Raw genomic sequence first — 21,973 nt, 5'->3', positions numbered from 1 at the left:
CGCGGCACGCTGGCGTGGCAGAGGTCCCTAACCCATAAGGCGACTGAAAAGGCAGAAATGAGACCGGGGGGGGGGGCACATCTAAGGGTTTCTCGGCCACCTGGATGTCTTCGGAGTTCCTCTTTAACCCGGGCAAACATTGTACTTTGGATTAACGCGAGTACAAGTTTGGGAACTGCCTGCGCAGCTCAGTCATCTTCACAGCCGAAAGTGCCCGTTGCTAGTTATTCTCAGGTGCCTTGAACTCCCAAGCGCTTGCATACCTGCAAAGGAAAAGCAAGTGTGCGACTGCGGGGTGGCAAGGGCTTTCTGGGCCACAGGCAGTGGGGGGGGGGGGTTTACTTGGGAGTAAACTCCATTGGGCTCAGTGGGATTTAGTCTTGCGTAAAAATGCATAGAATTGGACTGTGTGCCTCAGAACAGAGAGGAAACATAGTTTGATCACCTACTGTAAGTCCAGGGAGAGAAGTGTGAAGATTGGGGGAATAATATGGGATATATTGGAACTTTTTAGGTACTGGCTGGGTCAGAGCAAGTCCGAGCAACAAAGAAAACCAGAATTTCACAATAGCCATTCCCCAGGAATCGTGAAGAAATATTATGTTCACTGTACTCAAAATCTTTGCACTGCATTTTAAGTGGTCTGGAGTCAATTACACACACCGTGCCTCTGAAATAATGCAGTTTAGAATATCCCACTTCCTCTGTAATTGTGGATTGACAGGCAGTGGCAGATAGTGGTTTACTTACCCAGGGTGATTAAAAGGTTGTTAAAGAGTATCAACAAATCCGAGTGAAATGAAACTGTTTGCACCCTGAGGGTTCGCTAGTCCTCTTTCACCCTGGAGTCTTGCAAAAAGAACCATATGCCTCCGAGTGGATGGATGTTTACTACTGGTTCTGACCAAAATAAATGTTTAGGGACATTCATCAAGGATGTATGCTAACCTTTAGAACTCGTGTGTGGAAATCTGGAGGAAGTTATTTCTATTTTCTGTCAGTTGTCTGTTTTCTTTCAGTTTTCTGCTGTTAGCTAGGGTTGTGGGGCAGGGGAATAGTAGTGTGATATTGAATGGCAAACTGAATAAAGTCCTGCTGAAACATTGGTTGAGATGTGGGTGGTGCTTCAGTGCTGCTGCTACTCTTGCTCTCCACCTCCCCCCCCCCTTTATAAGCACCTTGATCAAAGGATTTACCGGAGGGACTGAATGCCTCTAGTTAAAATGTTCTTGAAATACCTCCAGTGATGCAATTGCAGTCTCATGATTGAAAGGGGGGGGGAATCAATTGTAGGTGGAGAGAGAGAGAGAGTCTGAGTGCTGTCTTTGCTGACAAGAGGAAAATACCCTGGGAAAGCCATCAGCCTCCTTGGCTGGGAATCCCGGTTTGCTACTGCCAGTGAGCTCACTTCAAGAAGAGGTAAAGCTATTGGATCAGGAGGAGAGCTGGGAGGAGATAACAGGTGAATCAGGCCACCACAGTGCATAGGAATGAGAGCCTCCCCTTCTGGTGCAGCAGACTGCATTTTGGATAGACTGAAGCTAGATGAGGGAGGAAGAGATGCTGAAAGCAAGACAGAGGAATTGAACAGGAATATTTTAGGGGAGGATCCTCTAACTGAACAGAAGAAGGACAAGAGAAGGAGGCTTACAGCTCATCTGAGGGCAAGGGGGACACTGCAAGAGATCTATAGTCAGTTTTCTAACTTTGGGTGCTGAGAAGCTGGAAATATTTTTAAATAATTCCATTCAAGAAAGCTCTGAAAATGTAATAAATCAGCAGCCGATCCTATGGCCATTTGTTCTGCTCGCTCCAGGGCTGAAGCAAACCCTGTATCTGGTCTGTCATTTTGAAGGAGTGTTTTCCTCCCATCATCTCTAAATACATTTTACCTTCAGTTTATTTTAAAATAAAAGTGAGATTTTTTTTAAAAAAATGACAGTATGAAGAGAATCAAAATCTGTGGAGTCCTCTAACACCTTAAAGCAACCTTTGCCAACCAGGTGCCCTCCAGATGTGTTGGACTGCCATCAGCTGCTAGGCATTGTAGTCCCAAACCTTTGGAGGGCGCCAGATTGGCGAAGGCTGCCTTAACAAATGGCAAATACTGTATATATTGTGACCTAAGCTTTTGCAGGCAGAGGCCCAGTTCTTCGGACATACATTATTGTCTTTATCCTTCTTTCCTACCAAAAATGGTTTCTAAAGCATCTTACAGATATAAAACAGATAGGAAAATACAATAAACCAATGAAAATCAGTTTAAACTCAAAAACAACTAGCTTAAGATTTACAGAACTTCACAGTCACTCTAAATAGCAGGTACCCAAGTTATGAAAGGATATTCTGACTAAACATCAGTTTCTGACACTAAGAGTTGGTTGACACAGTGGCACAGACTCCCCACAAGAGATTGTAGACTCTCCTTCACATTGGAGGTTTTAAGTTGAAGCTGGATGGCCACCTGTCATGTATGCTATAGTACAATTCTGTGATCCTATTCTTTCGAACACAAGTAAGAAGCTGATGGCCCAGGCCCAGGCCTCCCTAGGACCATACAGAGGGTATCATTACAAATAGATACTTGTAGTCTTCATGGTAGGGACTCTAAAGCTGAGCTTAAATGCACTGTGGAGAATATACAAGCCCAGTACATTCATGACTGATAATCATTCCTACAGCAGCATCACTAGCAACTATCTGAAGGACTTCTACTCTGCCCTTTCTTTCTTGGTACCCTGTATGCTAGGAACTGCCTTCCAGAACCCCTGCATGATATTACTTCTCTTACTTCATTTAGATATGTGAATCCCAGGTGGGGAACTGGAAACCCACAGCCTCGATGCAATTTGTGGAGCCTTCCTGTCTAGCCCACAGACTACCCCACCCCCCAGCATCAGTTAGGCTTGAAAACAGGTCCCCAGGGGACGCTTTCAAGGCCAAATGCAGTGTGTGTGTGTGTGTGTGTGTGTGTGTGTGTGTGTGTGTGTGTGTTGGGGGACCAGTCATAGCTGGAGAATGAAGGGTTAACACTTCCCATCTGCAGTCTTCATGAAGATCAAAGCCTTCTCTCCTTTGCCAATTAGTCTTGGAAAAAGCTAGAATGCCTTTTTTTTCAAGCCAACTGCTGGGGGGGGATGAGAGCAAAAAATTGTGTATATATGAATGTGTATGTATGTGTTTGTGTGCATATATGTACGTGCAAACGGTGTGCGCATGCTGTGCTTGTGCCAACACTGACATAGTGTGCTTTGGGGGCACACTACATCAACCAATCCATTCACTATCATTAACTTACATGGATTAAGCTTTAGTTTATTATCCCCCATTCAGCCCACTATTAATTCCAGAGACAGTTTGAAGAATCAGTTGCCTTCCTGGGCTACAAAAGAAGATTATTGGAGGTCATCAGCCTACTTCTCCCAATAGCTTGATGTAGATTTTGAAAGGTGGGGTGAGTGGGGAGAGAAGACAGAACCTCCTGGCACTCCACGGGTTATTTCCCATAAGGTTGGAGCTGCAATTTCCTTTCACCCCCTTCAGCTACCAGCCTATCTGTTAGAAGCAGATGCCTGTCAGGCAGTCTGGAAAGATACTATGGACGATGGATCTGAAAGCTGAAGAAAAGTCTGCAAGGTTCAACAGGGACACACTCCCTCCGTTTGTCTCCTGCTGAAGGTTGTCAACTAGCATGACTAAAATGGTTCTAGAATGTTATTTGGGCATCCTGCAAGCAACATTTTGCCTTCACACACCTTCTGTGTGGCTTAGGTGCCCACGCTGCCCTGCCACAGAATTTACTGCCACAAATACTTTTCTGCCTGAGTTTGGGAGTGCCATGTAAATCAGTGTTTTTCAACCACTGTTCCGCGGCACACTAGTGTGCCGCGAGATGTTGCCTGGTGTGCCGTGGGGAAAATTATGTTTATTTGATTCCTATTCAAGAGAATTACTTTATATATAGTCAATATAGGCACAGAGTTATTTTTTTTTAACATTTTCTAATGGTGGTGTGCCTCGTGATTTTTTTCATAAAACAAGTGTGCCTTTGCCCAAAAAAGGTTGAAAAACACTGATGTAAATCATGCTCCTCCCAGCCCACCAAACAGTTGTGACACCCCACCTACCTAAGCGTCCTCCCATTGCTATATGTGCCCCCCACCCTGGGGCAAAAATGCACCCACCCACCCAATAATGCTTTATTTCCCCTCTGGAATCATGGGAATTGAGTATTCTGGGGCCTTTCCACGATAAGGCCTAGTTGTCTTGCTTCTGCTGTACCCTTTGAAGCCTGGCCTTGAAGGCAGGCTGTGAAGTGGAGGCATTCATCCCTGCGGCGCTGAAGTTACCTCATAACTGTGAAATGAAATTCATCTCAGAGCCTTGATGCATGCTTTCTTCCTCTCTGCGTGAAATATGGGCACGCACATAAAGAATGGTGTGTGGATAAAATGTTAGGAGCACAGAAGACTTATGGGACAGTTTGTGTGCTTCTGCTCAGAGCAGTGCAATAGCTGCCTGGAATGCATATGTTAGGAACCCCAGTCTGAAAATCTAGCTCTGCTGTACTAGTGGTACAGTAGAGCAAGTTAAGAGAGTGAACTACAGTATGGAGTGGGTATTCCTGATTCATATGTCAACATCAGCCCAAGCTGGACAGTTTTAGTCCATCCAGGGCCTTTTTAGTCTTGGGACACTGGTTGTGGAACTCCTTCCAAAAGAGCTTTGTTCCTTCAGGCTTTTAATATTCTTTATTTAGTCTTGCTAATTAATATGGCACATAACAGGATTGTTAGAAGGAGTGTTAATATGGCCTGCCTACGTTTACAGGGCTGGCAGAAGGATTAACAAGGTAATGAAGATGTACACTCAGTAAAAGAGCTACTGTATTATCTGTCTTGCATGCCTACAGCTTGCTGTGGCTCCCAGCACCCCTTCAGCTGCCATTTTGATGCAACATATTCACACATATCAGCACACATATATCATGTCATAAGGAACTATCAGTGAGCAGCAGATGGATGCTGAGGCAAAGGCAGTGGGAAAGCAAGGGAAGAGGCAACGTCTTGATTGTGGGTTTCCACCTGTCAATTGTGAAACAGAGACTTGTAAGGTTAAATTTATTGCCTGACTTATCAGATATTCATCAACTGAAGGGATAGCTAACCTTCAGCATGCCATATGTTTCTGAACTACAGCTCTCATTGCCCCTGATCATTGGCCATGCTGACTGGAGCTGCTGGGAGTTGGAGTCCAGCAACATCTGGAGAGCCACAGGTTAGCCACCCCTGATATCCTGGTTCAGGGGTTGCCATGTTTGAGTGCCCAGACCCTGTAAGAACATGAGAATGGTCTGGCCTAGCAAGACAAAAAAATAATCTAGCTGAGCATTCTGTGCAGTAGCCAGATGCTGTGGGAAAGCTTACACTGTGAACTTGCGAGAGATTGCCATGTCTGTCAGGGTCAGTCCTACCGTTAGACAGAGAGAGGCAGCTGCCTCAGGCAGCTGGATTTTAGTATCATAAAAAGGGCAGAAACTTGTTAAGTTATTCAATTTGAATCAACATATTTTTACTCTCAAGGAGTGGCACTTTTGGATTTTGTGTCCCTGGCACCAAAATAACACGGCAAGTATTTGATCCTATGCACGTTGACTTGAGAGAGAGGTGTGTGTGGTACCATTTGCCTATGGTGATCTTATCCTATTCTCCATGAATTCAACTCACCCATTTAAAAAAGGAATTGGTGTTTGGTGACCACCCAAAAACCATTTGGAAATGAACTCTGTAAGCTGAGTATGCATTGCGTGATGAGAGATTTAGAGAGATTTTATCCTCCAGTTGTGGCTAATCTATTTCATTGGACACTTTAATGGCCAAGTTACATAGGAATTTATCTATAGGCAGAGCTTTTGCTATCCTGATACAGGAAAATTGTGGTGGATGCAACAATTGCACTAATATTGATGGATCATCTGCAGAATTTGGTTGTGCATATCTATGTGTTTGTATAGATGTGGACGGTGCCTCTAAAACTAGCATTCTGGCCACTCCATTCCTCAGCATGGCGGATGTGAACCAAACATTGTGATGCAGTTACTACTGAAGGAGTTAGCACTGCAGGGTGTGCTTTTGCTCTCTAGTCATTAGCATGCAGGCCATCTCTTGTCTGTGTGGTGGTGGCCTGGGCTCCCTCGCTCCCCACCCCTTCCCTGAACTCACTCCCTTCCTCTTGAATAAAAGCACTGTCCTTCTCCTCTTTGAGTGGTTGCCACGGTGATAAGAGCAGTGTGTCTGCCTGTCCTTCCACCTCCCTCGCTGAATTTTGCTGAAGCAAAGTCAAAACTAATTTTGAAGTCTAAACTCGTCCCAACTTGGCGCTAGAGCCAGTGGGTCAGGAAAGAAAGTGGGCCAGGCAGGCTGCCGGCCTGTCTATAGGCCTTTGTCAGCTCTGAGACAGGCGGAGATTAATGTTTGCTTTGCTCTTGGAAAAGGAAAGGCTGAAGAAGAATACCAACAAATAAACAAAAGTTTCCTTCAAATCTAGCAGGGTGTCTGTAGTTAGGGGAGACATTCATTTGCCTGAGGAAAGAATAGTAAAGGATTTTTGCCCGTTAAGTTTAGAATTTTATCTAGAGATTAATTTCTTTTTCCTTATATTTCACTTTTAATTTTCAGGGTGTTTTGTAGGACTTCAACTCGCTTGTGAATTTATTATTCCTCCCATTTTACAGATGGTGGTTACAGTGGCCATGTCAACAGTGTGGATGGGAGGAGAATTAGTGCAGGCAGAAATTCCCTCACATGACCGATTAAATGCATTGCATGAGTGAATCCAACTGTAAGACCATGTCCTGAGGGACATACCAAAGACTTAGATCTCATGAAAGGTACCTCATTTTATTCTCACAGCAGCCTTAGATGAAGTCACCTATTACGTTTCATGGCTGAGTGGGGACTTGAACCCACATCTCCCTGGTTAAGACAGACAAGTCTATCCACAGTGCCTCTCAGGTGTCCTATAAAGCCATGGTTGAGTTCATATTTGAACCCTGGTTGATCCAACAGATCGCACTAGAAGGTCTGATGAATTATATAGTACAGTTCATCATCTAGCTTGCTTTCCAGGTCTGAATGAAGAACATAACCTCTGCATCCTGTACTCAGCTTTGAAAAAAATATTTGAATAAGGAGCTAGCAAGAGACTTGGGTAAAACCATTAAAGAGCATGGTGGGTTTTGCTCTGCATGTGTGAGAGAAAGAGACTACAAGCTTTTCAGCACCAAGAGAAGTGTTTTAGCATTTGAGATACAGTACTTTTTCTTTCTTTCCGGTTTGCTCTTTAGCTGTTTGGGTTTAATTTGTTTTTGTCTCCCGATATTGTGTTATATTTACATGTTGGATTTAAATTGTGTGTATATGTTTTGTGTGGATTAATTTTTATTCACACTCCTGTTCTTCATCGTGGCATCTTTTGGTGAAGTGTGGGTAGCAAATATTTTGAATTTTTAAAGAAAGAAATATAAATCCCATAAATTCCAGTAAGCATGGGCTCATATGTTTGATGAGCGTCATGTGAAGACTGCTTGAAACAATTCTTACTGTGAATACTTGCCCAATAAGTTGCTGCTGTAAGGTGCAGCACTAGACACGTAAAGGCTTGTGGCGGGGTACAGAAAAATTGGAGGGGACCCTGGTTTCCCCCAATTTTTCTGTGCCCTTCCCCCATTTTGGAGGAAAGGAACAGCAGAAGAAAATTTCCCAGGCCTTCATATCTCTGTTAGCACTGCTCTCCATTTCTCTGTTCCTCCTTATCTGGAGCGTCCCTGTGCTAGCAGCAGAACTACAGAATCCAGCCATGATGGGTAGTAAGTCATCATACAGAGGCTATTTCCAGCAGTCCACCTTATTCAAACTAAAGTCTTCTCAGGAGTGAGGTGGGAGTTGTAACACAGCTTCATGGTCTGGTCCCCATCCCAACCACCCCAGTGCTTTTTGCTCTTTTCAGGGGCCGTTCACAAGACCATACTTCTAACATTAAGAAGAACCAAGTTGGATCAGGCCAAAGACCTCTCTAGTTCAGCCTTTTGTTCTCGTTGTTGCCAACAAGATGCTGCTGCTTGAGAAGGGTTGTAGCCCAGTGGTAGGACATCTGCTTTGCATGCAGAAGGTCCTGGGCTTGATCCCTGGCATTTCCAGATAGCACAGGGCTGGATGGACCAATGAACGGATTCTGTATCAAGCAGTTTCTATAGGAAACCCAAAAGGAGGATATGGACTCAACAGCACTGTCTTGCTTGGGGTCCCCAGCACCTGAGTGTGATACTAGAGGCAAAATTGCCACCAGGACCCATAGCCATTGATTGTTTTATCCTCCATCAATTGAATTTATGTAATTACTCCAGACTTAGTCCATTCTAAATTAATTAATGCAGAATAAATACAGTCACTAATACAAATTAGAATTCCTATTCCACACTTTAGGACTATTCTTCTCTATTTTACTAAGTGTGCATGCTGCCAGGACCTGGGGTTGGTTACCACTCCCTGCAGCGTGTGCATACTGCATAGACACAGGGTGAAAAAATAAGGTTGCCTTTCACATATTTTGAGGGACACTGTGGGTACACACAGTATTCAGGTACAATCCTTTTTTCCTGTAATGTGTGAAGTCTTCATCATTTTTTTTTGCCATGACTAATGGAAGGCACACTAATATTTACCTGGACTGACACTTCAGGTGGGGGGGGGGGAGGACATACTCTTTCAAGGACAAGGTGTAATTCTGTTCCTGGTGCTCTTTACACTCCTCTGATTGAGAACAGATAGACACAAAAGTGCATTAAAAATCCATTAAAACGAGTAATTATGCATGTGAACATAGGCTAGATCCCATTAAATGTGAGTGGGGTTGTTCAGATCTTTTTTAAGGTTAGGATACCAGGCCAGTTTTTGGCAGCCAAAGAACTTCTGGCTCCTTGAGAAAGGGGAATGCTGTCAATATCCTGTTGAGAAGCTGCCTCTGAGGAGGGTGGGCAGAAGTCCCCTCACACCCCAGACTGAATGAGCAATTGTTCTGCCTGTCTCCCCTCCTCTCCCTCTCCAGTTGCTATGAATGTTGTTGTTTGGGGTCATTAAGGAGTTCTGATGGTAGAGGGGTTGTGACCCTGGCAAGGTCTTGAATAGCTATTGTCCCTTTTCTTCCCTTGTTGAATGGGAGGCTGAAGGCCTGATTCAGAATGACCCAGGGAGTGGCGGGAGGATTTTCCCACAAGGTTGATGGATGGAGCCAGATGCTGAAATTCCAGCACCCCCCTCCCCCCTTATGCTGGTTCCTTCCCCTTCTTGTGATGGATTATAATAAATTATAGGGTTTGCACTAGTGGTACTGCGGTTTAGCTTGTAACAGGCTTCTCCATTGTATTGCCTGATTATTTCTTGAGTCCACCTCCCCACATAATTTCTTCAGAAAATGCCCTTTCTGTCTGAAATACCTTGCTATGGTGTGTGTGGTCTTCCCTGATGGCAGGGTTTTTATTCGCTCAAGCCTAAGGAGGCAAGGAATTTTTAAGAGATCAAAACGGGGGGAGGGGGAATATCCAGGTGTTAGCCATAGAAAGCTGGTTGCCTTTATTGATTTATGCCCACCTTCTTTCACTCCAGCAATAAATTCTTCAGACATTTTAATGGAACAGAAACCAATCACAGCAGCGCCTTTCTTTTGTGACGTGCTTGCTACAGTGCATTTACTGCTAAATTATAAAGCATTTCATGTAATTCAGGCTTAAACTACAATCAACAGAATAAATGATCCAGGTTTATCCTTTCCTTTTCATTGTTTGATCACTTGCTAATCCAGAGTGTTCAGCCATCTGTGCCAGGCACCTGTTCCTTGTGCAGCTTTGCATGGTGCTGTTATTCTCAGAAGCAATTTCTGGAACTGCTCAGGATGGTGGAGGCTGCTTTACATAAAATGGAACCCCAAATCACCTTGATGCCACACATCCACTTTTGTTTAGAGTTGCAGATTTGGGAGTGATGTGGCACATTGTTTGATGACGAGTTATTCTCCATTGGCATTTTAACCATTAACAAAAGGTAGTAAATCTGTTTTTTATATTTGATCTGCTTTGTGTGTTGAGCTTTTCTTTTTTTGAATTCTTTTATATACCACAGAATCAATAAACATATATCTACATTGTATCTATGCCTCAGTTAAAACCAAAACAATATAACTAATAAGATCAAAGCAAAATACATTAAAGGAATGGAAGTGAACAAAATGGATCATCTGATATGAAGGTTATAAGAATAATAATTCATTTTCATACGAAGGCTTGCTGAGATAACGAAGCCTTAAGTTGACGCCTGAAACTCATTACAGACTACTGGCGTTTGATTTCATTTGTTAGAGTTCGATAATCCTGGTGCCACTAAATTAAATGCACAGTTTCTTGTTGAGGACAGTCCTATACTGCCAGGAACGGTCAGACTTGCCTCAGTGGCCGATCGCAAAGACAGGGCAAGGGTATGGGATGCGGTGATATTTTAAGTGCACTGACCTTGGGTTGTTTAGGGCTTTATTATGAACTAATAGTAAGTCCTTGAAGATAGTTTGGTCGTGTACTGACAGTCAGTGCAAGTCCCTCATCACAGGTGTTATTGGGTGTGGGCGATTGACAATGTATAACATCCAGGCTGTAGAATCTACCTGACATAGATAGAGACAGGTATCCTCAAGGTTACCTGTGCTTTTGAACCACCATAGCTAACCTCTCCCAATTCAGGAATGGTTGTGGTGGGGACACTGGCTGAAGCTGGTTAAAGTCATTCTTCACCAGAGAGGTAACCTGAACATCAAGTGACTGAGCTGGAGCCAAGAGTACTGTGTACCTGCTCCTTCAAAAGGAGTTCCACCCCAACTGGCTTATCTCCCTGATACGGGAACGTCTCATCCGTAGTCCTTCTGTCTTGCCAGGTTTTAAATTTAGTTTATTGGCCCACATTGAGCCCAGCACTGCATCCAGGCACTGGGCCAGAACTTTCATGCACTCACTCAGCTCAGGTTCTTGCACCAGTGTGCCCTTACCTTTCTTTCAAGAGAGCCTAGCCTCCTATTTCTGTGTGGAAGCAGGATTGGAATAAAAGAATCAAGAAGTGAAAACTCAGTCAACCCTGTTTTTGTGCAGGTATGTATTTGGAATCATTTCGGCCCTGGCATTCCACCCACCCACCCACCCCCCTTTGAAAACATTTGGACAGACACATTCAGTAGTCACTGTTGTTTGTCACTGCCCTGATTCAGACCTTGCAGTCTTCCTTATTCGCTTGGAGAAAGGCAATTTGCATCTTCTTCTTCTTCTCTCTCTCTCTCTCTCTCTCTCTCTCTCTCTCTATCTTTGTGTGTGTGTGTGTCTGAAAATGTGAGCAGGATTGGGCAGCACCACCTACATGTTAAAGTCCTCTACAAGAAAGGAATCACCAGATAAGAAGAAATAACCTCTTTGCTAACCAGCTCAGCTAAGCAGTTGAGTCTGTAGAATTATCACAGCATTTGTCTCCTGGGGTACTTCTATATTTGATCATCCTTTTCTCACTTTGCAATGCAAAGGTAATACTTGTTTAACAGGGAAGGAGGAGAAAAACCCACTGATTTAGAAATATTTTGGGGTGTCAGCTAGCCCACCTTGAGCTTTTTTGTTTTGATTAACTTACATAAGTTTAAACTAAAATCTACACAATTATTAAATTAAGTATACAACATTTACTTCATTATAATAATAATTTTTATTTTCCCCAGTTCCTTGTTCCAGGCAGAGCTCTGGTAAATATAGGTTGTAGTGGTGTATAAACTAGATCTTACTCAGTGTCCTCTTCTGAACTAGGTTTTTTTTTCTGGGGAAACTGCCAACTTTCCAATTTTGTACCGCCCATGTATAAAACAAGTTGTGAAACTTGCTTCAGTAAATAGTCACTCTGTTTTGAATACTTTTTTCTTTTAAAAGGAAACCCCCGGTCAAAAATATTTATTTGCCTGAGACTGTAGTTATAAACAGAGATAAGTGAATTAAACATAATCCCTATATATGAATAGTTTGCATTCTTCACATAATCTCTGTAGTGGCTTTATATCCTTGCCTGCAAATTACATGTATTTTAGCTAATTATCCTGCTTTCCAGTCATCTGTATCCTCAGTGTGTAAAGCAGTTTCAGTGACCACTTAGCAAGCTATCCAGGCCAGATCAGCACTATTGTCAATTTATGTTTCAGTTTTGTCATTCACTGTACCATAATAAATCTTTCTGTTCTCCCTTCCCCATACAATAAGGTTGCTATATTTCAAGAAGTAAAAATCTGGACACCGCTAAAGTTGTTGAGTTTTAAAAAATTGTTGAGTTGTTGTTTTTTGTTTGTTTTGAGGAAAACACACTTGCTTCTCTGCAATTGTAGGCTTAGCTTTTATGCCCCTCCTTTTAGCATGTGCTGGATTAGTACAGGTGTAAATAGGTAAAGGTAAAGGGACCCCTAACCATTAGGTCCAATTGCGGACTGGGGTTGCAGCGCTCATCTCGCTTTACTGGCCGAGGGAGCTGACATACAGCTTCCGGGTCATGTGGCCAGCATGACTATGCCGCTTCTGGTGAACCAGAGCAGCGCCAACAATTAGTTTTACCCAAATTATGTCAAAGTAGCCAGATTATGCTTGTGCTAAAAGACACCAGCTGATAAAGGGCATGAGTCAGCCAGAATTATGTGTGTTTAAACCCCATTTGTTTAAATGGGAGGGTTAAGCGTTTAGGGTGAGGCTTAGGCGTTTAGGGTTAGTGATGAGAGAGATGCAGCCCCAAGCGCAGCCATGCTTGTTTATTCTGCCCTGTTCACATTTAAATGGTGGGAGGGGCTGATTCTTACACCAGAAGGTGTGTGCTGAGAGCTGAACCAATTCCCTCCTCCACAGTCCATCCTTAAGGGCATTTTTCTCCTGGCCCAGTCCACTTCCAGTAATGATCTGGCTGGGAGAAAAGTTCCTGGGGTGGTGGACTGTGAGAAATTAAAGGGGAGGAGTGGGAAGTTCTTCTCACCTGTACACTCCTTCTAATGTAAGAAACAGGTGCCTGACCCTTCATTTTACATGTGATCGGGACAGATGTGAAAAACAAACATGGCTGCTGCCATTGTATATTGGCTTGGAGAAATTGCATATAATATAGGGAATGGAACGGAGAGGCTAAGAGCTGTGGTAAGAAGGAGATGAGGCATAGAAGAGGAGATGGAGTTTCTGTGTGGGATGCCATTGGGGAGAAGGGATGGGGGGGCATGCATGTGCTCAATCCTTTCCAAAAACTTGGCTGATCTTGACTTCTATATTTTATTTGAATGAGACTGAAGTGCTGCTAACCTTTACAATTATACAGACTATACAAAGTACACAAAATATAATTGTTGGCATCCATCTGTCTCAAGAGACAATGGGGTGTGCCTCTGGAGATGAAGCCAAACTGCCAATGTCTGTCTGCTTCAGTGGGTGCTTGGATCTCAAGAGTATCACTCGATAAGCAGATTGAACTTCTGCACCAGGCAAAAAGAAAAAAAGAAAGAAACAAACCCTCTTGTGCCTAGCAAGCTGGAATGTCAGGATCATGTGTCCTGGCTTATCCACAGACCTGTTGCAGGTCAACAACTTGCAGAAGATGGCCATCATTGACCATGAGCTGAAAATGCTCAACACTGACATTGTCTCTCTACAAAAAACCGGACGTGCTTCAAATGGCAGCCTCTGAGATAAGAACTGCACCTTTTTCTGGCAAGGAGAGCACCCAGAAGAATCATGTATTGACAGCGAAGTAGACTTTGCAGTGAGCAACTCTCTTTTGTCTGCTACAGAGTGCTGAAAACACTTGCTCTCTCTCTGCCTCTCAGCCACCTGCAGTCCTGGTTTAAGGTGGGCAGTAGCTGACCAGTGAGACACACAATTCAAAGGCGACATAGCGATCATACCTTGAGCCAGTCAGGTTGAGGTTATGACTCGTAACTGTTGCCTCTTATGTTATTTTTGCTGCATTTGCAGCACCAAAGTTCTGCAACATATAATAAAAGTATTAATATGCAAGAATCCCATAACATCTCTAACATTTCCTTCATAGAATAATCAACAGCTGATTCTGTTCTTACACCCTTTGTTCTCTCATTTGTATCAATGGTGTTGATTAGAAGTGGAAAATCTACATTTCAGTTGTATCAAAACTTTTGAATTGGGAAATTTTCCTATGCAAATCTGTCTAACTTGTATAGAGTAATTTGCATAAGAAAAATGCACTGTGCAGGCCCTACAGTTTACACTGTAGGGTCTGCACTGTGATCTAATTTAGCGTATTTCATTTACTAGCATTCAAATAAACAAAACTAAACATTTTGAAACTGCCATGCTTGCCTAATACTGTATTTGCATTTGGCATCCATTCACTGTTACTAATAAGAACAGAAAAGTTTCCCTCAAAGGAGGGGAAAACCTCCGCCCCACATCACTGCCTCCAGTACAGTGGTCAGTGAATGCGGAGCCATATGAATTCTCTCCTGTTGTTGTTGTTCTTCTACTTGCTTGCCCTGTCTTAATTCAACAGGGCTCATAATTTTTGAACCTGGTAAACTGAGTGAAAGATTTGTGGGAACAGTTGGAACAGTCACAATAATGGTGGCTGATGGGCTACTTGCAATGATCTTTCACCTGTTCTGTCAAATACCAGTAGTTTAATAATGCAAGCCTTTTCCACAGCCTTTGAAGGAATTGCAATACCTTTTCTGTGCTCTTACCTTTGACAATCAGCTGCACAAGACCCTCTCATGATAATGTCCCTTACCTTGCAAGTGAGTCCGCTTGCCAGTCACCCCTGACGATTGCCATTCTGTCACAGCATTTGATGACAACTGCTTGCTTTGGAAGCTACACATGGTCTTGGAGGCCATCCTGGGATGGGTGGGAATTATTTATTTGTTTATTATCTTTATTACTTGTGTTTCCTCTGCAAGGAAATTGAGGGCAGTGTACATAAGCTCTTCACACCATACATTGTGAGGGGCACATGCCCCTCACCACTCAAGAATCCTGGGAACGTTACCCTTTACAGAGCTACAATTCCCAGCAGCCTTAACAAGCTACAGTTCCCAGAATTATTTGGGCGAGGGAAAAGTCATGTGCTTTAAATGTATGGTGTGTACACAGCCATTGGTGGTCTCCCACCCAGGCACTGACCAGACTCAGACTTGCTTAATTTCAGTTGAATCATTTGCCTTCCAGCCTTTGTTCCACCCCTGCCCCACCGCCATTCCCTCCATATCTTGGCCTACTACCCCCACGACCCCCAGCCAGTGTGGCCATACTGGCTGGCACCGATGGGAGTTGTAGTCCTAAACACTTGGAGGGCACTAAAGCTGATGAAACCTGGCTATGCAGCAGAGAATTCACAAGCAGGAGAGGGGTTGAACAAATACTTCCCTCTTCCCTCCTCTTCTCCCCAGCAAATGCCCCCAACACTTGCATTAGAACTACAGTGGTACCTCGCAAGACGAATGCCTCGCTAGACGAAAAACTTGCTAGACGAAAGGCATTCGCTAACGAAAGGGTGTCTCGCAAGACGAATTTCCCTATGGGCGCGACTCGCAAGACGAAAATTTTTTGCGTTTATTTTTTTTTTGTCAAACCGCGCTTCCCCCGTCCGTGCTTCGCAAGACGAAATTTTCGCTAGACGACAGCAATCGCAGAACGAATTAATTTCGTCTTGCAAGGCACCACTGTATGAGGTAAAGATGGGGGTTGGTGACCCTGCATTTTCCTCATGTACTTAGTTCAGAGTAGCACAGGAAAAACTGGTGTGTTGGTGATGTCAGGGAAGGCGGGGGGCTTGTATTTCCCCTCAGAACTGCCTTCTGCTCCTTAGAGGGAGGCCCACCCCTCACACATGAGAACCATGGATTTAATGCTTCAGAATGTTGCTAATCAGATTATCTTTAAGCCCATTAACTCTACTGCCAAAGATGAAATAGTTCTGAAATCTTGTTAGCAAGTTCTGTGGGTGAACTAGGGCAGTATGTCACAAATCTCCAGCTACCTCTTTGGCCTGAAATAGGGTGTGTGTGTTTGTTGGAGCATCCCATCAGATTGTAACCTTCCTGTTGGGATTCATACATTATCTGCAATGATAACCTGCACTTTCATTGCTAGCAGTTCCAGCCATTGTTGTAGCTCTCCCCCTCAGCATAGTTCAGAACAGAAAGAAATGGCAAGCTAGATACTTTTATATAAAGGAAACTGAAATAGTATAGGGCTAGGCCCATATATTTAGCAAAATACCACAAGGAATAGTGACAGCCAGTGCTTTTTTCCCCTTAAAAATGTTTAGGGGTACTCTCATTTTCTTACTTGAAATACTGCCTCTCAATGAGGCCAAACGTAGATTCACAAAATGTTTAGGGGTATCCGTACCCCTGCATCACCCCAGAAAAAAAGCACTGGCAACAGCAATGCACATTTGTAGCTGCCTGTTTAAGTGCTGAATTGTTTTCTGCTTCCACATATTGTGGTACAGCTTTGGAGGTCCGCGGGTTAATGCCAGCTGTGGAACAAGGGTGTGGTGGTTATTAACCTTTGGTGGTTGGATAAATATTATATCACTGGGTATGAATCCCTTATCACCAGTCCTATAAGCTTGTGTGTCTTTTGTAGATGATAACTGATGGGGTCCTTGGTTACGTCAATGGGCAGGAGTTAATGATGGTGTTATAATTAACACCAGTGGCATTACAATTATTGTGAAATAATGGTTGTGTACTTGAGGCCTCAGGTGATTTTACCCAGGAGGAGAAAGATGTATTTAGTAACCGGGTCAGCAGTGAAACCGCAGAGATCAATTTCCTTCCCCCGCCAATGTTTATTTTGTTTTATTCCCCCCCCCCCAGCAGTGTTGGATTGTTATTTCAGCAGCACCTAAAATTCTGAGCTGTGGTAGCTTACACATGTGAAGAGATGGGAGCACAAAAGCAGGGCTGTAATGCAGATTGTGTACTCGAAATACTCTTGGGAATAAGCATATATTTCTTTGCTTTTGCATAATTTATTCTGCTTCCAAAGGAGTCAAAGAAGTTGGAGGGTTTGGTTTGTTTGTTTTTAAAAGAATGTGGTGATTAAGAGGAGAAGTGGAAAGAGCACAGAAGATTAAGGGTTGGTGGGTCACGTGTGTGCAAGGGACAGGGAACTAATAAATAACAAGTGGAATCTGCAACAAAATGTTGCAGCGTGGAGTGCTGCTGTTCAGAATTCAAGGCATCCCCCCCTTCCACCTCTTCCCATCTCCCCCCCTGCCATGCCCAGTTAAGCAGCATTTGATGGCCAGTGAGCATGCTTTTTTGTAATCAGTTTTTTTGTGGCAGCGGAGCTCAAGTTTTTTCTTCAAAAATGTTGCTCGCCTACAGACCTCTTCTGTATGGGTGGCGGTATTTTGGCTGCACAAGCAATGACACCCAGAGACTGGACATAATAAATACAGTGAATTATATGGGTGGAGTGGGTGTGGGGACAAGGAGCTGAAGACTCACCCTCAAGGTCACTTCAGAAGTTACTAGCTGCTATGCATATCCCAGCATTTACAGTGGACGCTTGGGTTGCGAATGTGATCTGTGCGTGAGGCACGTTTGCAACCCACCGCGTCTGTGCAAGCATGGGTCGTGATTTGGTGCTCATGCGCAAAGCGGCCAAACTCGGAAGTAACCCGTTCCGGTACTTCCGAGTTCAGTGCAGTGCACAACCCGAAAACACGCAACCTGAAGCGTCTGTAACCTGAGGTATGACTGTATATCACTATGAAAACATGATGCAGGGAGAAGGGAGGCAGTGGCAACTCTGAGTGGCTTTTGCAGTGTACACATGGTTAAGTAAACACATCTAGCCGGCACATATATCAACAGGATCCCATAAAAACACGCACAAATACATGTCCTGTTTATTAATCAGTAACGTGAAGCAGCCCACATATCAGCGGGAATCCTGTGTGGCCCCCCTTTCCTTTTGAAACTGCTCCAAGCACCACTCACATCTTCCACCATTTTCACTGTAACAATATGAATATGGATTAAATATGAATATGAATCAAAACAAAGAGTGGGGGGGACATTGAAAAGAGGTCACATTATTTTTGCAAAACCACTAGTACTTAAATCAGGAGTAATCACTGTGTTGTGGAACTGTATGGAAAGCAGTGCCTTCAAGTTCATAATGCACAGTAATTGACAATGTATTAATAATGAATACTATGACTAATCTGTGCCAGTCTATTGGGTTGTATTTAATTATGGCCCTCATGTAGATGGTAGCTCGCTCTTCCAGCATGAGCTTCCATCAGAAGAATGAGTGAGAGGAGATTTTTGTCCTGCGTCCCTCCATGCATTCCCACTCCCAAATCTGCTCCAGGAGGTAATGTAGGAACCTTTGGGACAATGTAAGAGATCTGGGTTGGGTGGGTGCGTGGGTGTGCGCGCGCGCTAAGGGGAGGGCAATTGGTGAAAATGGCCTCCCTCCCTCTGCTAGATCAAAGCACCTTCTGGCAGCGTGAGGACCACCCCAGAGATTGCTTGGCATGACTGGGATTTCGGCAAAGTAGCAGTGACCCAAGGGATAGACTGTACAATACGATTCAGTGCATAGCCTTAGAATATGAATGAGAGAATGTCAAACTTTCGATAGTGGCCTCGTAGTCTCTGAGATTCAACTGCAGTGCAGTTCTGTGGCAAAAGCCAAGCACAGAAGATGAGAGATGCCCTGTAATCCACTTCGACTTTGCCTATTCAGACCGAAAGAGTTTGCTGAAAGGAAATTGAGTCAGTGAGCAAGCTGTGCATAATTTCCAGAGAAATCCATTTTGCTGATACTTGCCCCCCCAAACTCACCCAGCTTCCCTCACAAATAACTGGCTGCCAATCAACGTCCAATTACTACCCTCCTATTATGGCGTGGAACTGTATAGATCCATCCCCTGCTTCCATATTGGGGGGAAAATAGGAATTCATCAGACACGGCTTTCACAGACTGCCATGTGCGGAGATGCTCCATTGCCCATTGGTTTTCTGTTTAATATATATAGGTGTCCAAATGTACAGCAGCTTAGCAGTCCTTGCAACAACCCTGTGAGGTAGGCCAATAATATCCATGTGACCCAGCGCCACTCAATGAATTGGTGATGTTTGCGAAATTTCAGCCAGAGACTTACAGGTTCGCCACTGTGCTACACCAGCTCTCTTGTCTGACCAGTGCTTCTAAAAAATAATAACATCATTTTCTGAGCATCATTCTCAAGTAGGCTTGTGTGAACTCGAGCTATAATAAACTTTTGGGGCCTTTCTGTTTACCCTCTTCCCGTTGCTCTTTCCCACAGGCACCATTCGCCCCGTGCGGCGCAGCTATTACGACCCCTCCTCAGCCCCAGGAAAGGGCGTGGTGTGGGAGTGGGAGAATGACAATGGCACCTGGACTCCCTACGACATGGAGGTGGGCATCACCATCCAGCATGCTTACGAGAAGCAGCACCCCTGGATTGACCTCACTGCCATCGGCTTCTGCTACATCATTGACTTCAGCACGATGGGGCAGATCAACCGCCAGACGCAGCGCAAGCGCCGCGTCCGCCGCCGCCTCGACATGGTCTACCCGTTGGTCACTGGCACCTTGCCCAAATCCCAGTCGTGGCCTGCGAGCCCCGGGGTGGCCAGCACACCTCCTGCTCCGGCCTGCACTTGCCCCCAGTGCCTCCTCGTCATGAGCATCAAGGCGGCGGTGGCAGCCGGGAGCAACGGAGGGACTGGCGTTTCGGTCAGCCAGCAGCAGCTCTTGCAGCAGCAGCAGCCGCCCGCACAACCACCACCACCTCCCCGTAAAGCCGTCTCTCTTTCTGGCAGCGCCAAGCTCCCCATGCCGGCATCTATCCACAAGCCCCAAGACGGAGCAGCTACCATGCGCAGTTCCTTGAAAACCCTGGCCTCTCAGGTGAGCCGGAGGCAGGCAGCCAGCACTCCGGCCCTCACCTCAGCCAGCTCCCCTGCAAGCCCTACCAGTGCCAACGGCAAGGTGACCCGTGCCAGCCTTAATACACTGAACCGTACCAACCTGCAGCGCCTAGCCATTGCACAGTCCCGTGTGCTGATTGCCTCGGGGTGAGTACATTGCAGTTGTCTCGGACAGTGGGGTGTGTGACTGAGTGTTCCCAAACGGTGGTCCATGGAACACTAGTGGTTCACAAGCCTCGTTCAGGTGTCTGTGGATTTGTGGTTGAGGATAGCAGTTGGCACATCAATCACATCAAATGGTCATACTGATTTTTATTTATTTGAGTCCTATTGATTTTTAATGGTGTTGTTACTTGCTTCTTTTATTTCTTGCATCGGACCAGATTCAACTCACTGTGCAAGGGCTTTCACTAGTGCAACAGGCGTTTCCCTTTCTCTCTTTCCCCACCCCAGATTGGCAGGGCACGGGGCTGTCGGGAGAACGCTCAGAGCAGCTCACTGGGGTGGGGGGTGGGGGAGCATTCCGCCCGGCTAGCTGGAATGTTTGCACTGACAGAGCATAATTTTAAATTTTACATTATTTTATTGTGTTACAATTTGAATTCAGTCGAATACAACAAAATGCAGTAGAAAAGATCCAAAAGAAGTGATTTGAATATGGTTAAAAATCATACAATATCTAGTGCAGCACGTTACAATTGAAAAATCATTATGTGTTTTGCCAAGAGCCTCAGCAGTTTACAAGTGGTCCATGAGGAGAACAGTTTGGGAACCACTGGGGTAGGAAACCCGAGTTGTGAGTGAATCGAGCGCCTATGGACTACACAGATTAGTGCCTCCTCCCCTTTTTGCTATGGAGTCCACACTCTACAAGTAGATAAGGCTATATTGCAAGCTCCCCTGTGATCTTCGGATGAAGGACAGTATAGAAATTTAACAACAACAACAACAACAATAATTTCTGCCTCTGCTGATGAAGGCACTATACCTCTGCTGCTAGGATTAGGAAATGGGGAGAGGGTTATTGTACTCAGGGCCTGCTTGTTGATATCCTGTGGTTGGCCACTGAGAACAGGATGCTCAGTTGGATGAACCTTTGGCCTGATCCAGCAGGGCTCTTCTTAGAGGGTCACTGCTTTTACCACAGTGCACCCTTGGGTCATTACGTGGAAGAAGCTCTTTTGAGTTCCCCCCTCCAAATGTGTTGTCTCTGCTTGACGTGGTCTGCAGAGAGAGACGCCCAACACCCATCTCAGTCGAGACAAATGATGAGTCAAACCAGATCTTGCCTCACATTGAAAATGATCACTGTTTTTCATAGCAAGCCAAGTTTCAGTGTTGTGAAATGATTTTTCAGTAAGCAAAAGGGCTTCCTAAAGCAAGGCTGGGCCATCTGAAGCCACAGGCCATATGCAGCCCTTGGCTCTATTTTGTAGCTCAGTGGTAGAAGATTTGTTTTGCTTGCAGAAGGTCTTAGGTTCAATCCCCAGCATCTCCAATTAGGGGCTAGGAGAGACATCTGTCTGAAATCCCAGAGAGCCAGTCAGTGGAGACAATTCTGAGCTAGATGCGCCAATGGTCTGACTCTGCATAAGGCAGCTTCCTATGTTCCTACAAGTCCCCTGCAAACAACCAGGTTTGGCCATTGGGAAGAGTAATCTGGGAAGGAAGGGAGAGGGGGGGCAGCCCCACCCCATTTTTGGATCTGTGCCTCCCATCCCAGTGCTGACTTTGGTCCTGCCCACAGTCTGCATGTGGCCCTAAACAAATTATCCCCAAGGGAAATGTGGACCTGGACAGGAGAGAAAAGGTTGGCATGAAGTCTAAGCTCGGAGTTTACAAACATTTTGGGTTTTTTTCAGTTGAAAAGAATCTGACTTCTTAAGTGTTGACTTTTTCATTAATTTCATATATTCGTTACTCT

At 44.7% G+C, this 21,973-nt stretch overlaps 1 protein-coding gene across 1 annotated transcript in view; it reads left to right on the top strand.

Annotated features, from left to right (window-relative positions):
• The window catches only part of DTX4 (deltex E3 ubiquitin ligase 4), a 36,458-nt gene that overhangs the window by 1,432 nt on the left and 13,053 nt on the right, over positions 1–21,973 (top strand). Inside the window, exon 2 of the mRNA XM_033157885.1 lies at positions 19,422–20,196. Within this exon, the coding sequence (XP_033013776.1) occupies positions 19,422–20,196 (775 nt within the window). The remainder of the gene's footprint in view (positions 1–19,421; positions 20,197–21,973) is intronic.

This window comes from Lacerta agilis, chromosome 1 (genome assembly GCF_009819535.1).
Source record: "Lacerta agilis isolate rLacAgi1 chromosome 1, rLacAgi1.pri, whole genome shotgun sequence".
NCBI lineage: Eukaryota > Metazoa > Chordata > Lepidosauria > Squamata > Lacertidae > Lacerta > Lacerta agilis.
Note: the sequence above shows the minus strand (reverse complement) of the source record. Positions and strands in the feature narration are given on the sequence as shown.